The sequence below is a fragment of the Bactrocera dorsalis genome, chromosome 2 (assembly GCF_023373825.1).
Source record: "Bactrocera dorsalis isolate Fly_Bdor chromosome 2, ASM2337382v1, whole genome shotgun sequence".
In the NCBI taxonomy this organism is placed as follows: domain Eukaryota; kingdom Metazoa; phylum Arthropoda; class Insecta; order Diptera; family Tephritidae; genus Bactrocera; species Bactrocera dorsalis.
This window is the reverse complement of record NC_064304.1, coordinates 54,383,794-54,408,666: the sequence shown is the minus strand read 5'-3', so window position 1 is coordinate 54,408,666 and position 24,873 is coordinate 54,383,794. Positions and strand designations below refer to the sequence as shown.

Genomic DNA, 24,873 nt, shown 5'->3' with positions numbered 1-24,873 from the left:
CTCCTTTTCTGTTCAGCCGGTCACATCTTAAGATTTCGAATTCGCTTTTGAATATTTCATTATCGAAAATGTGGGCCTTTAGCCAAGTTACTGTGAAAGCAATGATATAAGGTTGCAATTAATGCTATTCAAATACAGATAAGTAAGTTTTGTATTAAGACCTCTGATAATAAATAATCAGCGAATTATTGTTAATTTGTTTTCTTGGCATTTTAGTGATAACCACAGGGGGCTTATTACGTTTGTGCTCGAATTCGCGCACAAAGACCCCAGATGGCCAGAATGAGTTGTCAAGTACCAATTGAAAATTGTCAGCAGATACGTTGATCTTAAACGACGAAATATCCCTGTTGAATTGAAATTAAATTTATGGATGTCTGTATCTACCGTTTTTAATTTCGACGAGATATATCTTTTTTATCATCGACGGTGGTGTCCGCAGCAAATCTTGAGATAAAAATTGCCTTTTTCGCGGTATTACAACTAAGTTTTTATTAGCTGACTTGGAGGTATTTGGAGGCGGATCTTGAGAACAGGTTCAGTAACAGGTTTCTCAGTGCAGACGGAAACTTCTCTCCTTGAGGCCAAGGGGATGAAAGATTGATGAGGTCAATAGTGGGTTGGGGCATTCTTTTTAAGGAAGATGCAGTGGTATCTTCATCAGACGGACGTTTACGTTTAGACGAAGGTTTTGGATTCTCTTCTTGCACATTTAGGCATTTAAATGATTGAAACAACGTTTCTTAATGCCTAAATTTTTCAGTAAGGGTTTCAAGCTCACGACCAATCTTGAAACCATTGCGCGCCTGCCTAAGAACTTTAAATATTTCTATTTGTGTAGGTCTGCATTTTAAGCAAGACCAGCGCATGCTCTTACTATCAAGAATAGAATCCAATATCCTACCTGTCAATCCACCACATTTAAGATGGGCAAGCCCGTCACAAAGCCAGCAACAAACAAGTGTTCCGACTCGCCTTTCACAGAGCAGTTTGGAAAATTGCATGTCATAATGAACAAAAACAATATTAAATAAAAATATAAAAAATGTTAAATAATAAAAGTAAAAAGACCAATGACAAAAATATTTATAACAAATAAATCCAATAAAAATAGTTGGTTATCAAAGATAACAACCAATATAGCGAGCAGTTTGAGATGCTCTGTAACACTCGAAAAGTTAGAACTTTGTTAGTAAATTTCAATTGCTTTAATAGAAAAATATAACAATGATACTTATCTTAACGGATCACTTAATTGAGGTAATTTCACCACAAAGTTTTAAATATTATATAAATTAATCAAATTTCTAAGAGCACGAAAGCACAGCTGTACACGAGAAAAGTTGTCAGACTTATTAAAAGAAAAAATTAAAAAAATATATGCATATGATTAATAGACTATTTTCGTTTTTTAGCGATTAAAATCTCAAAAGGAAGTTATGTATCCCTTGCTCAACTTGAACACCCCAATTGTCGCAATGATTTGCTTATTTTCAAATAGACCGTGCAATGTTAAGCCAATCCTTCTATTTGTGTCTATATGTATATGTCCATATACTTATCTGTAGTTAAGGACATAACTCTTATACATGCTTCAATTATAAATACTAAAGCATGTTGGTCGGCTATAATCGCATAAGCGGTGTCTACGCCAATTAAGAAGAAGAAGAAAGCATGTTGGTAGTATTTTTGCAATACTTGAGCATTTTAGAGTAAAGTAGAGTAGAAATAGAATATATTTATTGTTATAAAATATTCTTAAATAAAATGTGCGTAACTTTCAAAATTCTTTTAGAACGTTTTTAAACAGGACACGAAAGACGTGAATGTAGTGAGTTCGTTCTAACTTCTTCTTCTTCTTTACCGGCGTAGACACCGCTTAATCGATAATAGCCGAGTCTTTTCTTCTTTTCGCTACGTGGCGCCAACTGGATATTCCAAGCACGGACAGGTCCTTTTCCACCTGGTCCTTCCAACAGAGTGGAGATCTTCTTCTTCCTCTGCTTCCCTCAGCGGGTACTGCGTCGAATACATTCATAGCTGTAGTGTTTTCGTCCATTCGGACAGCGTAGCCGATATCTTTTAATTCGCTGAACTATGTCAATGTCGTATATCTCGTACAGCTCATCGTTCCCTCGAATGCACCGTGGCCAATGCGCAAAGGACCATAAATCTTTCGCAGAACCTTTCTCTCGAAAACTCGCAATGTCGACTCATCAGTTGTTGTCATCTTCGAAGCCTCTGCACCATATAGCAGGACGGGAATTATGAGTGACTTATAGAGTTTGGTATTTGTTTGTCGAGAGAGGACTTGACTTCTCAATTGCCTACTCAGTCCGAAGTAGCACCTGCTGGCAAGAGTAATCCTGCGTTGAATTTCCAGGCTGACATTGTTGGTAGTGTTTACACTGGTTCCAAGATAGACGAAATTATCTACGACTTCAATGTTATGACTGTCAACACTGACGTGAGAGCCAAGTCGCGAGTGCGACGACTGTTTGTTTGATGACAGCAGATATTTCGTCTTGCCTTCATTCACTGCCAGACCCAATTGCTTTGCTTCCTTCTTCAGTCTACAGAAAGCAGAACTAAAGGCGTGGGTGTTGAGGCCGATGATATACATATCGTCGGCATACGCCGGAAGCTGTTCACTCTTATAAAAGATTGTACCTCCTCGATTATGATCTATTATTATTTTCTCAAGCAGTAGATTAAAGAAGTCGCACGATAGGGAGTCGCCTTGTCTGAAACCTCGTTTGGTATCGAACGGCTCGGAGAGGTCCTTTCCGATCCTGACGGAGCTTTTGGTTTTGCTCAATGTCAGTTTACACGACAGTATTAGTTTCGCGGAGATACCAAATTCAGAAATCGCGGCATAAAAGCAGCTCCTTTTCGTGCTGTCGAAAGCAGCTTTGAAATCGACGAAGAGGTGGTGTGTGTCGATTCTCTTTTCACGCGTCTTTTCCAAAATTAGGCGTATGGTGAATATCTGGTCGGTTGTTGATTCGCCAGATCTAAAGCCACACTGATAAGGTCCAATCAGTTTGTTGACGGCGGGCTTTAATCTTTCACACAATACTAGTGATGAGCGATATTTCACTACCGGTGATTTTTTCACTGTGATTGAAAAATCGCAAATCGCAACTGCGATCACTTTTTATAAATAGCAGTTCGCTTCTATGAACTGCGATTGCGATCGCAGTTCGAAACTGTGATCGCAGTTCGAACCTGTGAATTACGATCACAATAGCAAATAGCAGAAAAGTAACAACTTTCTTCAGGGTATTGTATAGATCGTATATGCTATTTTTCGTCATAGCGGTTTGAAGTTTTGAGTGTAACGTTCTTATAATTTTAAATAATGGCAGGAAATGTATCAAGGAAAGGAAGTGAAGTGTGATGTTTGAAGTGGTAGATGAAATATAATCAAAATGGAATATTTTAATTTGTTTTAATAAAATTTTTAATTTTACTTATTGTTAAAACCAAATTTGAAAGCTTTTTGTGATGAAAACAAGAATTGTAACAAATTAATTTCAGAAAAAATGATGAAATAAAAGAATTACGGGTTTTTATTATTTTCCCAAAGATTGCGAAACTCGCGTTAATTATTTGGTCTTGAAAATATTATAAGCGGGTATTCTAAACAAACAAATTATCAACCACACTAATTGTAATTCCTTCTAAGAAATGTGTGAAACCATCATACCAACATACAAATGAACTATGCAATACGCTCTAAGTGTCAGGTAGCCGAACCGCTCCAACATTTGCGAAAATGTAGTGAAAAGAAAGGCGGAAAAACTTGACTCGAGTTACAGGAGCCAAAACAAAATGTTTCCGTCGTTCCCACGACAGTCGGGTCTACGTAAGTGGAACAGACCCGGACTTTTATTCGGCCAAACAGTGTCAAATTGGCAGAATCTGCCGCTACAACAACAACAACGACGTTTGAACGTCGACTTAGTTGCGATCGCAATAGCAATATAAAATCACAGTGATTTAAAAATAGCAATCTTTGAAATCACAATATTGCTCATCTCTACACAATACGCTCAATTGAACTTTATACGCAATGTTGAGGAGGCTTATCTCACGGTAGTTGGCGCAGATTGTAGGGTCTCCCGTTTTGTGGATTGGGCAGAGCACACTTAACCCTTAAATGCATGGTTTTTCCTTTTTAAATACCATAAATTGTAACAGATAGAAAATTAAACATAGATTAAGGGAAAAATAAAGAAAAAAATTTTAATTTCTCACCCCCAGATTGGCTGTTGTACTGTGTAATTATATAATTCATATGAATAAATTATATATTTATAAGAAATAAGTCAAATATAAAAAAGATATTATTGTACCCACAGTTAAACTATTATTTGCCGATTTTGCTTGCTGATGTATTTCTACATCACAATTATAACGCTCGTATTTACTATAACTGTTATTGAATTCTAAATAAAACCAATGTAATGTGTTTTTCTTACCTTTATCCTCTCATAAATCACTTATAGCACGTAAAAATACTATTAACTAACCACCAAAATGAAATTACAATTTTACCGGCAAAGTGTGTATTTGTAAGTGGCGCGCCAAGCTGTCAAATTATTAAAATTAAAAAGTGAAATGTCATATGAAAGTTTGCGTTCAAAAACCAACACAGATACTTTTAGCACCTAATAAAAGTAAAAAGTACTGTGTTTGAGTTACCGTTTAGAAATTATGTAAGGAAAAATACACTGATGTATATATACATCATCATGCATTTAAGGATTAAATTTCAATCGATGGGCATGCTTTCGTTCTAACTACAAAACTAAAATATTTTTATTTCACATTCTTTTATACAATTATTTTTTTAAACCTAGATACAAAGTTTCATCTTACTTTCTAGGAAATTCAGAGCTTAAAGCGTGCCATATGTGATAGCTGATGGCCGCTTCCTAATTGGCAAAGTGTTAATGGTATACTCGTATTTGACATATTCGCTTAATACAGAAATTTTACATTCTTGTATATTTTATACATAAGTACTGTTTAGGATTGGTGGCATTAACCATGTAAACAAATTTGAAATAACCATACGCATATTCTTTGCAAATTTGTCTACACAGACCTTTATCTGTAAACATTTACATTCGTTTTTTATGCGAAAATTTCGTTGTTGCGAACGAAAATTGACCTAATCTAACGTTTTGTCAAATAGTCATGTGGGGAACACATTGAGAGCGACTCGACACAGCCGTATTAGTTTTGCGGGAAGAAGAGGTGTGAGTCAGTCCTCTTACCACAGGTATTTTCCAAAATTTGGCACATGGTGAATATTTGGTCAGTAGTTGGTTTTCCAGACCTAAAGCCACAATGATAAAGTCCAATTAGTGTGGTGACGGTGGGCTTTAATCTTTCACCTACGCTCGATAGAACCTTATATGCGATGTTGAAAAATCTCAACACCCGGCAGTTGGCGTAGGGTCTTCCTATTTGTGGATTGAGCAAAACACTTAAATTCTAATTGAAGCTGATATATGCTCCTTATCAGTTTTTCGCCGTTTGAATAGCTTGGACAGCAATATATCGGTCGCTGCCGCTTTGTTGTTCTTCAGAAGGACATTTACTACTCGGACTTTTTTATTGTCGGGCAATGGAACGGCTGCTCCAGCGTTTAGGAATCGGGTTCGCCACCTGCTGGCGTTATGCTTTCACTGCCATACAACAGGTTAGAGAAGTGTTCCCTCCATAATTTTAGTATGCTCTGAGCATGATTCACTAGATCACCTCTGAGGATTCAACAAGAGTATACTCTTCGAGCATTACCCCTGTCGGCCAGCTTGTCAATCACTTCATACTTTTGCCTCCCTCTTTTTTTCGTCTGCAAATGCACACCTCATCGTACCAGCTGCTCTTTTGTCTTTTTCGAAAACCAATGGTTTCGTTTGCAGCTGTACGTTAGGAGTTTGAAATGTCGTCCCACAGTTCTCAGTTGCTGATAAGGGCCCTCAGAGAGCAGCACTATAGTAAATCGTTCGGTTGATTGCAGCTTTTCGACGTCGAACTTTCCTTGTATTTATTCATGTGCGTTTTTTTTTTGCTGCACAGAGGCGGGTGGGTATCTTGGTTGCAACAAGATAGTGGTCCGAGTTAATGTTAGGATCTCGGAGCGTGCGTACACCTAAAATACTGGAGACGTATCTTCCGTCTATCACAACATGATAAATCTGGTTGGTGGTTTACGATTCGGAGACAGCCAGGTAACTTGATAACCATATTTCAAGCCCGGCCAAGTCGGCCTCAACCCATTAGGGTGTATTTCACTGTAGAGGCTGAATTTACCGGTCATAGGTGTGCCCCAAGCGGTCATAGATTTCATCTTTGGTCACGTCGTCCTTCTCTACCGTCGGGGCGTGGGCGCAAATCAGTGATATATTGAAGAACTTCGGTTCGACGTGGAATGTGGCTAAATGTTCATTCATTGTATTTCTTTTGTATATTGCTTCGTCGTTTTGTTTTATTACCGTGGCGTGCTAAGTGAAGCCATATTTGACTTTCTTTGAGTTTTCTATGTCTTTGAAATCAAATATTCGGTTTGAGGAAAGACTCCATTGAAGCCATTTAAAGTCATTGATTGAAAAAACTGAATGGTTAAAGGGTCAATAATAATGATTTGCATTTAAATATCAGAAAATGATGTTCCTTTTTGTCAGTCTGAGTGTTCGGCAAATTTTTGCTTCAATAACTAGTTGATTTGTCAACACGCTGAGAGTTTCTAGTTTCTGGCAGGCGACTTGACAAAGGAGAATAAATAATATGCTTAGTTTTCATTCTTTCTGGTAGAGTAATCGCCGTTCTAAGCATATTCGTGTTTACAAGATGAATTCAATAGCAAAGTAACGTTTTGAATCTTTAATATATACTTATATATATGTAATTTGATTCAAATTCTATTATTATCTAATTTTATTATTTTAATCACTATTACTTATTCAACCTTTACGTGAACTTCACGCGATTAAAACATTCTCATGTATTTTTATTTTCAAGCGAACGAAAAGTTTGTATCACGAATTCCGACTAAACTATTGTGAACCTCGGCTATCTTTTCACACACATCATAAAAAAACAAAATCAGATTCATCTTTTTTTCAATAAAGTTTTTAAAATTGATTGCTTGCACACAGACCGACTTGCACAATAAACCATTGCTTACACAGGACAAACATACATACATACGTATATACCATATGTATGTACCTACATTCTTTCTTTGGCACATTTGGCTGTATATTTATGAAAGCAAACCATGATACCAAGTTTTTTCTATAAAATGAACAGCAGTACTTCAAAATCAGTTCAAATTGTTTGATTGGAAAGATAACTGAAATATTCAGAGAAGGTATACAATTTTTCCAAGTTTCAAGACCGAAACGTAACACTGTTTTAGCTCAATTCTTGGGCCATAAAAGTTGTGCAGCTTTGTGAGACAAAGTCAGTGATGTCGTTCTTCAATTCACAGTCTCCCTTCCAGAAATTGTTCAAGTGCTGCCAAAAATAAGCGAATGGAAGAATATAACGACTGCAGTAAAATTGTCGAATCTAGTCACAGTACTGTGCAACTTCGAATTTATTATTGAAATTTTCTGTCTCAGTGATATTTTGTCACTGACGCAGTCACTTAGTATGATTCTGCAGAACGAATCAATCGAACTTGCGAAAGCATGAAACGTCATAACAATATTGGTTACAACATTGAACACACGAAGAATGCATGCTGATCATCACTTTAATAAATTTTTTTCAAATGCTACACAGATGGCTGAAAATTAGATGTTGAAGTGAAAAACCCCAGAACATGTGGTCATTAGAGTCATGGAAATATTTAATTACCCATCTCAAAGCTGTGAAGACTTTTACAGGGTTTCTGCATATATTCCACTCATTGACATAGTCATGCAAGATTTAAAAACGCGGTTTCCCGATGTAGTTCTTGAAAGTTTCAATTTGAGTCAGCTATTATCAAAATTTAACCTAAATTTGGAAGAAAAGGTTTTCACTGTAATCATTGAATGCCTAGTTAGATATTTTGGGAAAATCTTGCCCGGAAACAAAGATTTGCAAAAAACGAAGCTCAAAGCAGAAGTGCCGCTTTTTCAACAAAAATGGAAAAAGCAAATGACTACAGAACACAAATGCTTGTTGCCTTAGAAACCCTCAGCACTTGCGAAAGGATATACATATGTATATCCGTCGATTCATATTCTCCTTCAAGTACTCTGCACTTTGTCGGCCACAAATGCTAACGCTGAACGAAACTTTTCTTCTTTGCGCCGAATCAAGACTTGACTCAGAACAACGATGCTCCAGAAAAGATTGAACGGCTTAGCACTCCTCAACATAAACTAAGACATTCCTGTGGAACCAGAAGAAATAATAGAAAGATTTAGTAAAATGAGCAAACACCGTATTGATTTTATGCTGTAAATTAAATGTTGAAATATGTATAAAAAATAAAATTATAGTTTAAAGTTAAACATTTCTCAAATCAATTACAAAATCATAGAGTTCCTAACCCAAAATTCTTCTCTGGGTCCGCCCCTGTATCTATTACACATATTTTGTTTCAATTTTGTTCGAAATAGAATAACTTGCGACTTAATTTAGGAGATAAGACCAATCCTCTTGAGTTACCCAACACAATGTATATATTGTATGTATATATATATACATACGTAATCTATTTTATTAACAATTTTCTTAATCCAAAAAACATTTTTTATGCAATAAGATAAATTATTAAGACACAGTTGACGTATTTGGTCAACAACTACAGTTATTCTCAGCGTGTTGACAAATTCCCAGACAAATAAACATCATTTTCACGTATTTTAATACAAATCTTTATTACTGACCTTTTAACCATTCAGTTTCTTCAACAAATGAGTTTAAATGGCTTCAATGGAGTTTTTCCTCGTAGCGCATGTTTTAGTTTCAAAAACATAATAAATATAGTTTAAAAAAACTAAAAAACACGCTTTTAAAGCATATCAAACTAAAAAGTGAAAAATAATTCTTTGTATAAACTAACAATAATAATGAAGGAAAAATTCTTGCATTATTGTGAAAATAGCGTGGAATGCTCGATATATGAAAAATATGTCACAAAGCACCCCACGCTTTTCTCACAATAATGCAGGAATTTTTCCTTCATTATTATTGTTAGTTTATACAAAGAATTATTTTTCACTTTTTAGTTTGATATGCTTTAAAAGCGTGTTTTTTAGTTTTTTTAAACTATATTTATTTTTAATTTTTTAGTTTTTCTTCTATGAGATTTGCCAATATTGTGAAATATAAACGAATATAACTTAAATCGTTTTCTCCGCCATTAGATTCGGTGACAATTTTTAAAAAGCTCACATCGACGTGACAGCCAAAGTTAAAAAAATAATTTTTATACTACAGTTGCTTCTCGGAGGCATTTTGAAAACTAGTATCTGAATTTTTTTTTACTACAAAAATTTTATTATAAGTATTAATTTTTTTATTACCTAAAAGTCACATGTTTTGCATTATTAATTTGATATTATTTCTTCTGGTGCGCGGTTATACTTATATATGTACATACATATGTAAGTATATGTATCTATTTAAAGTATACTTTCTTTAAGGATATACATATGTATATTTCAGTATATACATATGCTACTCAAATGTCGCCAAAACTAGTTTTATATAGATGTTGCATATTTTTGGTGAGCTGCTTAAACTTACTGTCGCCTTCCTACAGTGTCTCTCAAATATTCTACGTTTCAGTACCACTTAAAAAAGTTACAAACATACATACATACATACGCCATCCTATAGTGTCGCTCAAATATTCTACGTTTCAGTACCACTTAAAAAAGTTACAAACATACATACATACATACATACATACTTACATACATACATACACACATACAAGTGAAGCTAATAAAAGCGTATTAAAAAAATCACAGAACGTCAAACATGGCTTCACTCAACATGAACATCAAGTTTTTTCGGTTTCGGCTCATTTTTAAAACGTCATTTGCTAGATTGTATGAGAGATTTCTAGTAGAGTGTTGTCACCAGTAATATGCGTTTTGTAAATGTAGAGTCCGCAAATCTTTGGTGACGCGTACTTGAGGTCTTTTCGTACGAGTCTAGCAATAACACACTTCATACCCACAACATTAACCAAAAAGTCGATGCTATCTCTCTGTAAAGAACACGACTATTTTTAACTTTTTCGATGTTACCGTTACTAACAGAGGTGGATAAACGACTTGCATAAGGCAAGTTTTCGAAAACTTCACGACTTTCACTAAACCCAGGCAGGCCCGAGTAAACTTACCGCTCTAGGCAAATACCAAATTATGCGATTAGAAAAGCGAAAATCATTATATAAAGTACATGTGAATTGGGGAAGTATCGGCCCGATTTTATCTATTTTTCCCAATACATCATACTAACAAGTAAGGAAGGGCTAAGTTCTGGTGCAACCGCACAATTTATACTCTTGCAACTGCAAGAATTAAAGCCAGGAAAATACTTTAAGATATAAAACCAATCATATAGAGTAAAGTCAGCCGGATATTCGAATATCCTGATATTATTTATATGGAGGCTAGGCCAAGTTTTCGCTCAAATTTATCTATTTTAGATACAAAGGTACACTATTATAAGTAGAACACGCTCTCTCATTTTCATTGGTATATGCAATACAAAGTCAAAAGGAAATTCTAAAACCTTTATATTAGGTATATGGGGGCTAAGGGAAGTATTGGTCCGATTCAACCCTTATAAGATTATACCTTAACTTCTGTTACATACATATATACTTGTATATCACGCAATGACCGTGGTCTAAATATTCGGTGCCTAGAAGCTTGAACAGTTTTTAATGGATTTGCACAATTTTTGGTCATAAGGCGATACACACTAAAGACATAGTTAATTCAAAGTTTAATTTCTTCTTGTTTTGTGTACTAGGAACTGAACTTTGAAAACGTTGAAACCACAAGTGCACTCTGCTACGTGATAGGCAATCATCGCCATAAACTTGTTTCATTAATATAAACGTTTCGGTAAAAGTTTTACTAATTTTAAAACAAAATTTAATTTTGGCTCTTTGTTCGAAGCTCATTTTCGCACCGATAACACAACCATACTGACACTTAAAACGCAATAACTTCACTTCCAGTCATGAAATTCTCACTGAACAATCAATAAAGATAGCAGACTGTAACACATCAGACGACATAAAGATGGCGTCACCAGTGGTTCGATTACGCCCGTCTACGAACTCGAAATTTTTATACTCTCGCAACAAAGTTGCTAAGGAGAGATTATAGTTTTGTTCACATAACGGTTGTTTGTGAGTCCTAAAACCAAAAGAGTCAGATATAGGGTTATGTATACCAAAGTGATCAGGGTGTCGAGTAGAGTTGAAATCCGGATGTCTGTCTGTCCGTCCGTCTGTCTGTCCGTCCGTATATCCATCCGCCCGTGCAAGCTATAACTTGAGTAAAAATTGAGATATCATGATGAAACTTGGTACACGTATTTCTTGGCCCCATAAGAAGGTTAAGTTCGAAGATGGGCAAAATCGGCTCACTGCCACGCCTGCAAAATGGCGAAAACCGAAAATCCATAAAGTGTAATAACTAAGCCATAAATAAAATATATCTGTGTCGCATACTGGCACTTTAAGGTGAATGCCTGAACTTGCCCCTTGGGCTTGTCTTTGTGGCAGCTCTACTCTCGGTTGTGGAGTAGGTGCAATTGCTCTTAATAGCTTTAGTTGATCAGAAACCATTGCCTTTGTGTCTTCGAACTGGTCTAGGCAGTGTTCATATTTGGTGTAAGCCAAGGATTTAAAATTTTCTGGTAGATCTGAATCATCAGATTCTACGATTGCGTCATATGCTGCTTGGAGACGTGTCCAGAAGTTGTCTAAATTTCCTTTTTTGATTTCTAATACTGATTCAGAATTGTCCTGAATCGGTAAAAATGAAAATCGAGTGCAGTATCGAATCAAACTGTCACTCTCAGCAATGAATTTTGTATAAGAAATATCTTTACCCCTCTTTAGTTTTGTAGCACCTTGCTTTGAGCGTGTAGCTTCCGCCGGTGTACATGGACTTTTTTCATCTGAAATCATCTTTGGAACTTTTAGCAACTGAGTTGTTTTAGATTCCTTTGAGTCTGAGCTCATTTAAAAGATGTATACAAGGTGTGTTCAAAAATGTTCAAAAAACAACACACTAATGATGCCGCAGCCACCGTATTTCCCAGATCTGGCCCCCTGTGACTTTTTCTTGTTCCCTAAACTGAAGAGGCCCATGAAAGGACGACGTTACGCTTCTCTTGACGAGATGAGGACGGTATCGAAGGAGGAGCTGAAGAAGATAAAAAAATGATTTTTTGAAGTGCTTCGAAGATTGGAAAAACCGTTGGCACAAGTGTATAATATCTCATGGGGATTACTTTGAAGGGGACAGAATAAATATTCATGAATAAATAAATAATTTTTGAAAAAACACAAAATTCGCGATACTTTTTGTACACACCTCGTAGAATGAATCAAAACGTCTTAGTGAAAACTAGACTTGTAGATGTTTAGAAAAAGCATATTAAGTATAGTATATAGTATATAAAATGTTGAATAGAAGACTCTTTTGTATGTAAGTGTTTCAAAAAATCAATAAAACCCATGGCCTTTTGATAAACCGAGATTTCAAAAATATTTTCGTATGTGTATGTATTTACATGATTAGACGAGAACTCTTTTAAGTAAATAAGAGTTTTCCAAATCAAGTAAAATATTACGCGTATATAACTACAATAACGCTTACGTTTGTTTTAATTATTTATTGTTGACCGGAAATTATTTTAAGTATTTTATTTTTCTGTGTATATTTCTTTTATATATGCTTTATGTCCAAATGTCCTATAGGGTATACCAATAGGTGGATATTTTATTTATTATGTGCTAATGAGCGCTCGTATTAGAGATCACTGCACTTTGTACATATGCATGAATGTACATATGTATTACGCTTTGGTTTTTTATATAATCCTGCTTGTTTTTGTTGATCAAAAATCAAGGGGTATTGCGGGAAATATGCGAATGTGAACTTTGAATATATTTTATACGCAATCCTGCTTGGTTTTGTTAGACGAAAACTAAGGGGTATCGCGGAATATATGCCAATGTGGACTTTGAAGCAGAGAGCGTATCGACATACGTGACAATGTACTTTATATACATATATGTATATGCGTCCGTAAGTATATATTGTATATATGTTCGCGGTACGAATAAGCCACGAAAAGAAAATAGAATGATATTCTGACTTTAGAATATACATATGTATGTACTAGATGCATATATTTTGAAATATGTATATATGCATATGATTTTAGTATTAAACGAGCCAGTTATGCTCTTTAAGTGCTGAACACAATACGACGACAGACGACAAACGACAAACGACATCTGTCAAATATTAAAATACACACGTTCTTATGGACACTGTTATTTTGACGACGACACGACTAGGCCGACGGTTGTCGTTCTCGCTAACTTCAATATTCTCCTATATTTGCCAACGACAGTAGGACGACAATAGAGTTGACAGTAGAATGGAAGATAGAGAGATGAGGAAGAGTGGTGATGCCACTAACATGTAAAATGTAAAATTATTCACAGCTCTTACAAACTTGACGTTATTTTACAAATAAAAGCATAAAATAGCTATATTTTACCATTTGTAATAACAATTGACAATTTAAAACAAATAAATTTACCTATTTACTTATTTTTTGAATAAACAATTTCACTTTGAACAAAATATTAAAATTTCATTGAAGTATAGGGTGATTTTTTAAGAGCTTGATAACTTTTTTAAAAAAAAAACGCATAAAATTTGCAAAATCTCATCGGTTCTTTATTTGAAACGTTAGATTGGTTCATGACATTTACTTTTTGAAGATAATTTCATTTAAATGTTGACCGCGGCTGCGTCTTAGGTGGTCCATTCGGAAAGTCCAATTTTGGGCAACTTTTTCGAGCATTTCGGCCGGAATAGCCCGAATTTCTTCGGAAATGTTGTCTTCCAAAGCTGGAATAGTTGCTGGCTTATTTCTGTAGACTTTAGACTTGACGTAGCCCACAAAAAATAGTCTAAAGGCGTTAAATCGCATGATCTTGGTGGCCAACTTACGGGTCCATTTCTTGAGATGAATTGTTGTCCGAAGTTTTCCCTCAAAATGGCCATAGAATCGCGAGCTGTGTGGCATGTAGCGCCATCTTGTTGAAACCACATGTCAACCAAGTTCAGTTCTTCCATTTTTGGCAACAAAAAGTTTGTTAGCATCGAACGATAGCGATCGCCATTCACCGTAACGTTGCGTCCAACAGCATCTTTGAAAAAATACGGTCCAATGATTCCACCAGCGTACAAACCACACCAAACAGTGCATTTTTCGGGATGCATGGGCAGTTCTTGAACGGCTTCTGGTTGCTCTTCACCCCAAATGCGGCAATTTTGCTTATTTACGTAGCCATTCAACCAGAAATGAGCCTCATCGCTGAACAAAATTTGTCGATAAACACATTTCGAACCGAACACTGATTTTGGTAATAAAATTCAATGATTTGCAAGCGTTGCTCGTTAGTAAGTCTATTCATGATGAAATGTCAAAGCATACTGAGCATCTTTCTCTTTGACACCATGTCTGAAATCCCACGTGATCTGTCAAATACTAATGCATGAAAATCCTAACCTCAAAAAAATCACCCGTTACAAGGTCTTAGTATGGCCACAACGAAATTGTGTACATGCAAAATGGAGAGCTGTGTTGTCTTGTTCATGTAGTGGGATGCACAACGCGATTTTCAGTTCACTGTTGTTCTGTCGTGTCGCGTCGTAAGCATTGTAAACAGCATATTATATGTTTTTAGAAATATACGTGAAATATATGTACATATGTATGTGTGGTAAAATTAAATTCGCAAATACGCTTTTGTTTTTTTCTTTGATTGCCGTAGCTTATTTTAAGCAATCCTGCTTATACTTGGTTAAGTATAAGGGGTCTTGCTGGAAATTTCGCAAGTAAATACTTGAATTTTTATATATATTTTTTCGGGGTAGTTTTGTGTTATAACCAGGGACCGTAACTCTTATGACTTTTATCGAAAAAATCAAAAATTAAGAGTTATTTTTGATTTTTATATATTTAGATCAAAAATAAAAATTATTTTTGATTTTTATATATTTTTTTTAGATCAAAAATAAAAGTTATTTTTGATTTTTATTTTTTTAGATCAAAAAATAAGATTTATTTTTGATTTTTATATTTTTAAATCAATAATAAAAATCAATTCAAAATTTGTATTTATTTATTTTTTGCTGTTATTATAACCGTACACCTTAGTTTTACTTTAAAGCTTAACAGAAATTAAGAAACATATTAGGCCACAAATTTTGAATTGATTTTTATTATTGATTTAAAAATATAAAAATCAAAAATAATTCTTATTTTTTGATCTAAAAAAATAAAAATCAAAAATAACTTTTATTTTTGATCTAAAAAAATAAAAATCAAAAATAACTTTTATTTTTGATCTAAAAAAATAGAAATCAAAAATAACTTTTATTTTTGATCTAAATATATAAAAATCAAAATTTAAAAATCATACAATATTTCGCATATAGTTCACCTAAAAATCATGATGGTGTAAACAAAACTTTTCTACGATGTTCCTTTACGTATGATTTTTTTTATTAAAAATTGTAAAATAACTCTTATTTCCGGTCCCTGGTTATAACACAACGGTAAGCGTTTACCGGCAATGACTAATCAGTTATATACAGTACCAAACTGCTTTGTTAGCGGTTTTCGGTTTTTACCGGAAAATAAACCGAACTCCGAAAACAGTTTGGTAACGGTTTTCACTTATTTTTCGACCTGAATTTTGGTCTGAACCGTAAAATTAAGTTTTTTAGATTCTAAACCATACATATGTATGTATATGAATGTGATATATAACAAGTTGTGTTTTAGTGCGCCAGTTTTCCCAGTGGGCGGATGCTTAACTCATTTAAACATAAACAAAATATTTTATTTTACGCATCTTCAGTTATTTATAATTTTTGTTTTTAATGTGTGTTCGTCTACAATTGCTTGGTACTAGTTGAAATTTGTTTTGCTCCGGTCAACCCCGCTGACACAGATTTGAAATCCATAATACCACAAAAAAATGAGGTTTGAATTTCAAAACTTTATTAAAAATTCGGTTGGGTTGGGTTGAAAACCTTAATAGGGGCCATAATTCTTAATATCATTATATATATTTGATTTAATAACTGTTGTATTGATAAAAGTTTGGGGTCGGCTTTAGTATACCATCCCACGATTTCAGAGTCAAAAGTGGTATGGTTGGATAGAGCTTCTGCTCCAGATTACGAAAATATTGTTGCCGCCGCAAACTTATAGTTTTCGAGATATTTGCACTTAAAGTTGAAAATTTTGCAAATTTTATCTTGCAATTTCTCGATTTCTAGTAATTATTTATCTCATATTATGCAGCACTTATACTTCATTACATTGTTTATACATATTTATTTTTCAGTAATTATTTAGTTATTTGCTTAAAATAAGCATTTTATATTTTACACAAATTTCATTCCATGTACAATAACAAAAGTATTCCGTGTTGACAGATAATAAGTGTTGCCATAATTATACATTTATCAATCGAATAAAAATGAATAAAAAAATAAGGTTATACCCCAAATATATAAATCATTGCCCCTTTTCTTGATACATCATGATTTTTGATCGGGCCGCCAACGCAAAAAGGAGTTTTACTCCAAAAAAAACCTGACACACCCTGGTGTTGGATCGGCCAAGGTTATTTCTTTTGAAGCGCGGCCGAAGGCCGCCAACGCAAAAAGGAGTTTTACTCAAAAAAACCTGACACACCCCGGTGTTGGATCGGCCAGGGCTATTTTTTTTGAAGCGCGGCCGAAGGCCGCCAACGCAAAAAGGAGTTTTACTCCAAAAAAAACCTGACACATCCCGGTGTTGGATCGGCCAGGGTAATTTTTTTTGAAGCGCGGCCGAAGGCCGCCAACGCAAAAAGGAGTTTTACTCAAAAAAAACCTGACACACCCCGGTGTTGGATCGGTCAGGGCTATTTATTTTGAAGCGCGGCCGAAGGCCGCCAACGCAAAAAGGAGTTTTACTCAAAAAAAATCTGACACACCCCGGTGTTGGATTGGCCAGGGTTATTTTTTAAAGTGCGGCCGAAGGCATAAGGAAGTGGGACGCGAATGGACTACCTGTTATGCCTTTGTTGTATTGCAAATAATCATTATGATCCTTTTATTAAATTATTAGATTAAACATACTTACAAGCCTTAAAACTTTTTTTATTACAATGGAAAATTTATTTCAGATGGTATTTGCTTCCAGCGTTTGAGTTTTTTATTCATTCCTATTCGTTTGATAAATGTGTAATTATGGCAACACTTAATATCTGTAAACACGGAATACTTTTGTTATTGTGCATGGTATGAAAATTGTGTAAAATAACTAAATAATTACTGAAAAATAAATATGTATAAAGAATGTAATGAAGTATAAGTGAATAAAAACTGCATAATATGACATAAATAATTTCTAGAAATCGAGAAATTGCAAGATAAAATTTGCAAAATTTTCAACTTTAAATGCAAATATCTCGAAAACTATAAGTTTGCGGCGGCAACAATTATATATTTTCTTAATCTGGACCACCAGCCCTATCCAACCATATCACTTTTAACCCTGAAATCGTGGGATGGTATACTAAAATTATTAGAATACGAGACTACGGCAAGTATTTACCTTTACTTTTTTTACAATCCCTTTTAATCATTCACTTAATTATTCTTATTCCTATCTCAAAAAATTACGCCATAAATCTTTTACATCTACATATACAATATGTATCAGAGAACTGCAAGGAGTAAAAATATTTTGTTCATAATCGAGTATTGATCTGTTACTCTGTCAGTCCGATTCATGTACACGAATCGAACCGTTTGTCTTCAAATCAGCGATAGAGAACAACGTTCAATCATAAGCGATCAGCTTATACATGACTTGTTTATGGACGTTCGCATTGGAGCATACTCATATTTCAATGATAGAAATGATCGAGAGCGTTCGGTTTGTATATCATCCCCTAAACACTAATTTATTCGTGCACTTCTGTTCTATTTCAAATACATACATATGTATGACTATACTTATGTTATATGTACATATAATGGAAATTCCATCGAGTACGTACATACAAAAAATGTATGTACGCACTCGATGGAATTTCCATTTTTTAAGGACCGAAAATTTGTAATATGCGCACATGTTCAAACATGACACGATTTGAACCTAAGCCAGCCATATCGTTTACTCGATCGTGATTGGCGAAGAACAGATTTTCATGTTGCATCAAATGAATTTCGCTGGCGGGTACTCGAATTGATCAATAATGTTGTCTATGATGAACTGAATTGATTTGATTGTGTTTTAGGCACAACTATTTGTTCTGATTTAATCATACTCGTTGCAGCTCTCCAGTATGTACATTAGGGTGATTCAAAAAAAAAAATTTTTGTTTTTTTTGATTGGTACTCGGAAAAAGGGGTTCCTAGACACCTCTAAGAAAGTCTCTCCAAATATGAGTTTTTAATTGTAACGGGAAGGTCCTCCGCCTAACGGTTTTCTATTTTTTTTATTATCAGATAGAAAAATTTATATCTCGCTTCCAACTATTTGAAAAAATATCTTGTTAATTAGGTTTTGTAGGAAATTGAATGCTCTAAAATATGGTCTCTTATGATTTTTTCGTAAACCCAACCGTTTAAAAGATATTAACGGTTGAAATTTGACTATTTTTGGAAAAATTCTTTATTTCTTATTAATTTTATAACTCAATGAAAAAAAATTATTATGACTGATGAAACACATAGTTTTGTAGGAAATTTACTGCTCTATAAAAATGGTCTACTATGATTTTTCGATTAAGTTAAGCGTTTACGAGATATTCATCGTCAAACATCAATGCATATTAGGATGGATCAAAAAAAAATTTTTTTTTTTTCGGTTGGTACTCTTAAAAATAGGTTCCTAGACACCTCTAAGAAAGCCTCTCCAAAAACCTATTCATTATAATTTTTTTTCATTGAGTTATAAAATTAATAAGAAATAAAAAATTGTACCAAAAACAATCAAACTTTAACTGTTAATATCTTTTAAACGGTTGGGTTTACGAAAAAATAATAAGAGACCATATTTTAGAGCATTCAATTTCCTACAAAATCTAATTAACAAGATATTTTTTCAAGTAGTTGGAAGCGAGATATAAATGTTTCTATCTGATAATAAGAAAAAATAGGAAAACCGTTAGGCGGAGGACCTTCCCGTTACAATTAAAAACTCATATTTGGAGAGGCTTTCTTAGAGGTATCTAGGAACCCATTTTTCCGAGTACCAATCAAAAAAAACAAAAAAAATTTTTTTTTGAATCACCCTAATGTACATACTTATGTATGATATGATTATCTGTCAATTCACCATGAGTTATGGAAAATTCCAAACGTTTGTTTCATCTGGTCGTATCTTTCATCGATTAAAGACGATGCAGTATCAATAATGGAAAACTAGAAATTGAACTATCATTTATGTTTTCTCAAACGTATTAGTGTGATTTCTGATCGAAAGTACATATGTATGTATATATGTACTTAATTATGTGATCAACGGAATAATCGCAATCGACACAAAGGAACGTTGCATGGTGTACCAACAATCATTATGTGCTACTATTAAAAAAAATAATAATTGTCATGTTCTTGGTTAATATTTGTATTAGAATGACAAAATATAAAATTATGACTTTAATATATTATATACAAATGAAATAAGTAAAATATGTAATTTTTTGAATTATTTTCCACATTATTTAAATAAAAATTGTAACAAAAAAATCGCCTATCTAAAATTCTTGCGTTTTAGGCAATTGCCTAACTTGCTTATATCGGCGGGCCGACCCTGACTGAATACTTGAGTGGAACAAATAATTCTGTTATAAAGTAGAATCCCTAATCGCTTTCAAAACATTTTCAACGCCTCTGTAGCCGTGAATCCATCGAAAACACAAAATTTCAAGAAACTCGTTTCCATAGAAGAAATCGTATGACACACTTTTCGCGTCGTAAACAAACATATTGTATATACCAAGCTTCAGGCGTACATTAGAAGGATTGAACCAAAAAAAATCTACATATTCATAATTTAACTATATGTATAGCTGTTATAGCAGAATCATGTTATTAAGTTAGATACATATGTATATACAGAGGGTGTTAATACAATGTTTTTTGAGGAAATCAAACCTTTGTGAAAGGACATTATTCTTTCGCATTTATTATATGTATTTATGTTATCCTTATCTGTATTTACCCGTAAATTATTTTTCTATAATTCTTTCTTTTTCTATTGTAGCAAGAGAATAGTTAATATCATTAAAACTGAAGACGATGTTCACCTAGTGCATAGGGAAATGGCAAATGGAAAACAAGCAAAATCTGTTCAGGTAGATTTTGAATTTGTAAAGTTTATATATGTTCCTTTGCAAGTAATTCCATCTCTTTTGGCACAAAAATTTAAATGTAAAATACCTCTAGCTTTTCTTCACATTTTAAATAATAAATTTCTGTTGAATGTTTCGTATGCAAAATTTTAAGTTATCTTATTTTGTTTCCTTATTTAAATGTATTCACTTATATAGACAATCCTTTTTAAATTGGACTACAAACATTTTTGCGTAATTTCATAAATTTTCGGGGTTACCTGTAGGAATACTAACCAGAGTAACATCTTAATCATTTTGCTCTGCATTAGTATTTTCTTTTAACTTTTTTTTTGTAAAACTCATAATCTTTAAATCTTCTTGTGAACTTCTATTTTCTGTAATATAAGAGTGGGGCGATTCACAGGAGAGTCAAAAACCAGAGAAATCGCGAATGCGGGAAATTCAGAACAACTTTGCTAAGAGTCTGTGGACGTTTTTTAGGGATTATAAAAATTTGTTTATCAATTTTTGAGATATCCGAACGAAAATTATTTCTTAGGTGAATTTTGATATTCTATTGATAATTTGTCGGAATCAGCCAGATCGGATATTCAGATTTTTTAAATTTCGCCTTAAAAATCGCTAACCCGAAACCGGTTTTAGGCTCATATCCTCTTGGGCAAAGTTGGTCATAATGATCCGAAGAACATTATTCGCTTACGCGATATTATAGAAAATAAATTGACCAGCTCTACTGCCCATATCCATACACACATATTTAGATACTAATTTAAAGGTATTTCTTTGTCCATTGCTATTTTTTATAAACTTAGCTAAAACCTATTCTATTTTACTACATACAAACTTAAATTGTTTAAATACATACTTATACCATATACGAAATAGTAAAAAGTTAAAAGCTGCACGAGTAGCATCAAATTAATTACTGAATTAACATACATCATTATTTTGATACATGTTTTGTCCAATTTTGGGTGTAATCTCTTGAGAAAGTGTTAAAAAATCATTAGGAAAGGGGCCAAGGCAACAGATGGTCGTTTTGAAATGTTGGTTACAAGTGCTTACTACTGCTTCGCTAAACCTGTGCCCGATCCGTTATCAAATAGCTTTTTAATAGCATTATTGACACAGCAAGCAGTGGAACCCTGGCTTATTATCTCGTAAGATAAATTTTATAATTGAAAATTTCTTCAATTTTACCAACACAAATCCACAAATAGGAGGAGCTTGGACATTTAGTAGAGGTTTAATGTTAGTTTAATGCATGCTTTTGAAAAAGTAGCATCCAAAATTTACGTTTGTTACTAATATTATCAGTAACTTTATTATCAAGAACTTTATTATATTGATTTGATAATATTCTGCTTTTAAGTTGCCTACCTTAGTATTTTTAACTAGTTCCTCAGTAGCTTTCAATCGTCCCACAATTTTACATATACGACGTATGCATATGGGGTATTCCATACCAAATCGACCACTTATGAACCCGACCCCTTTAGTTTTTTTGTTTTATATAATTGATCGTGTTAAATTTTTTTTGTGTATTTTTTCGAAAAGTTCATTCAAAAACAAAAATTTAACAAAAAGGGTCCCCAAAAGTAAATTTTTATAAAGGTTATGGCTATTTGAAAATAAAAAAGCCATTTTTTTGAAAAATTCGTAACTTTTTTGAAGTTGGACAAAAAATTTTGAAAAAATTCTCAAAAATGTTTTTCAAAGGGTAGAAAAGGATGGATAAGTTTCAGCAAAATCTAAAGGGATCGGGTTCAAAAGTGGTCGATTTGGTATGGAATACCCCATATGCTTCAAGTTCTTGGCTTATCTTGTGTAGTGAGCAACTTTTATCCTTGGTCGCATATCAGTGGTGTCGGACTAAAAACTTAATCTAAATACATATACAGCACCAGTAAATACAGTATACTCTCGAAAAGTAAATTCTCAGAAAGTAAATAATCGCGGAAAAGTAAATCACCTTTAAGATTACACATGCACCTCGAAAAAGTAAATTTTTTAATTTACTTTTCAGAGAATGTGATAAAAAATTCGAAACGAAGCAAGCAGCGTTTTTTACGATGTTGCAAAAACACTTACTCTCTTGTTTATCGCGTCTGTTTAGTAAATAAACTTTGAGATATGTACATATGTAAATGGTCAGAAAATATATTGCAAAAGAAAAAAAACAAAAGAATATTCAAAATTTTTTCTCTTCATAATAAATACATATGTTTTTCATGTAAATCCATATGTTTTATTGAAGCAAATAAATGAATGAATTTTTTAAGTTTAAAAATGCATTTAATATTATAAAAACAGATAATTTATGTATATATTTGGAAAAGTAAATTATTCGAAAAAGTAAATTACCCAAAATACCAATCGATTTACTTTTCGGGAGTATACTGTACATATTTCTATAATATTTTTTAGAAATTTGTTTGCAAAATTTTCATATACATATGTATGTAAATATATACACAGATGACTTTATGTAATTTTGAAAAATTTTAACTTAAACAGGTCGCTGAATGGATGGGACGCCGAGAGGCCTGGTCCGCCGAGAAACCAACAGATTCGCGAACGAGACCAACACGCTGGGAGTTTCACAATGGACGCGACCACTTTAACGAAAACGACGTTCAGGCAGCGTTGAACAACAATGAGGGAAATCGCCGTAAGCGTTCAGCAGAAGAGCAACGAAGGCATGTGGATATAAATTCCCTTTCTATCCTTGGTTATGTATTAAATCAATATAAAACAGCATCGTCTATTATTGAAATTCAAGAATTTTTCAAATAATGGTAGCATGCACACATGGACAAGGGGACGTATGAACAATCAAATTCAATAATTTAACTTTTCATTATGAGAATTGATATATATAAGTTCAACAACAGTTAAATTAATCAAAATATTACATTCGCTAAAATATGGATGTTAGCCGTACATTAAAAATAATATTAGTTGTCTTCGAATCGCTAAGCGTTACTCACAAGCAAATCGTACAAACGATACCGCATACAATCGGGAAGCCATTGGGATATAGTGTTATAATTCTTTATTAGAGGAGAAATTCTTTTTCTCGCCAGACCTTAACTGATAGTTGGTTACTAACTAGACATTATGAAAACGAAAAGTCTTATGCTTCAAAAACACAAGGAAACAATAATTTCGTATTTTATTTTGTCATTTGAACCATTCACAACAATAAAACTGATCTAAAATTTAAAAAAACAAAACTTCGAACTTGGTAGCTATGAAGATACGGGTTATATATACCATATAAATTAGGTATCTGCATACTCTCTTTCACGAATTCAATTCGGTAACATTGTTTCTATACTCTTTAAACATGTTCACCTAACGTTTGTAGGTACCACGTAAAACTAAGCAAGATAGATATAGCGTTATCTATATATAAACGATCAGGATAGCGAGACGAGTTAAAATCCGGTGCCTGTTTGTCTGTTTGTCCGTGCAAGCTGTAACTTGAGGAAAAATTAAGATATTTGATGAAACTTCGTGCCTGCATTCATTGGTGAAACGAATATTACGAGGTCGTAGATGGAAGTAATCGACCACTGTGACGCCATTAACCGAAACCCTATAACTAACCACTTGTGGGCAAAATTTTTCAAAAAGTTATTCAGTGGCGAAGCTTCCTAGGGGCTTGGCTGGGCAGTGCCCTAGGGCTCTCAAGCTCAGGAGACCCTCGAATCCTTTGAATCTCCATCGAACTGAACTTTCTCCCATTTTCAAAATAAATATGCATGATATGTTGCACCACCCACCTTTATCATGACAACTCAGTTGAGAGAAATTTAACTCCTTGACCTATTTCCACGAGTCTGACTCGTGGTTAAATTTTTGTGCCTAATATGATTATCACGAGCCTGACTCGTGGTATAGTTTCTGTGCCTAACATGATTATCACGTCTGACTCGTGGTGTGTAGAAGTATACATTTGATGAAAAGAGAATTGAAATTTTCCCGTTATTTTCAGCTAATAATGTAAACAAAAAACATTGTTGCAGTTGAGTTCATTATCTACTGCAGATCCGCTGTGTAATTATCCATATTTTTTGTTACGCATTAAAATTAAATCGGAGTATTTTATTTTTTGTAAATTTGTAAAACAAGCGTGCGACAGTTCGTATAATCAAAACTGGTTTGTTTAGTGCAAGTTGTGTGCGCACAGTTGGAAGCGAATTTCG

General features: G+C 33.8%; 1 protein-coding gene across 16 annotated transcripts in view; it reads left to right on the top strand.

Annotated features, from left to right (window-relative positions):
* Nucleotides 1–24,873, top strand: part of LOC105225915 (cadherin-86C) — a 244,265-nt gene that overhangs the window by 200,906 nt on the left and 18,486 nt on the right. For 15 of the 16 annotated variants that reach the window (XM_049447988.1, XM_049447991.1, XM_049447993.1 and 12 more), the window contains 2 exons: nucleotides 20,572–20,662; nucleotides 23,180–23,361. The exons of the other annotated variant lie outside the window; for it this stretch is intronic. In XM_049447988.1, coding sequence (XP_049303945.1) covers nucleotides 20,572–20,662; nucleotides 23,180–23,361 — 273 coding nt within the window. The remainder of the gene's footprint in view (nucleotides 1–20,571; nucleotides 20,663–23,179; nucleotides 23,362–24,873) is intronic. 16 annotated transcript variants of the gene reach the window in all.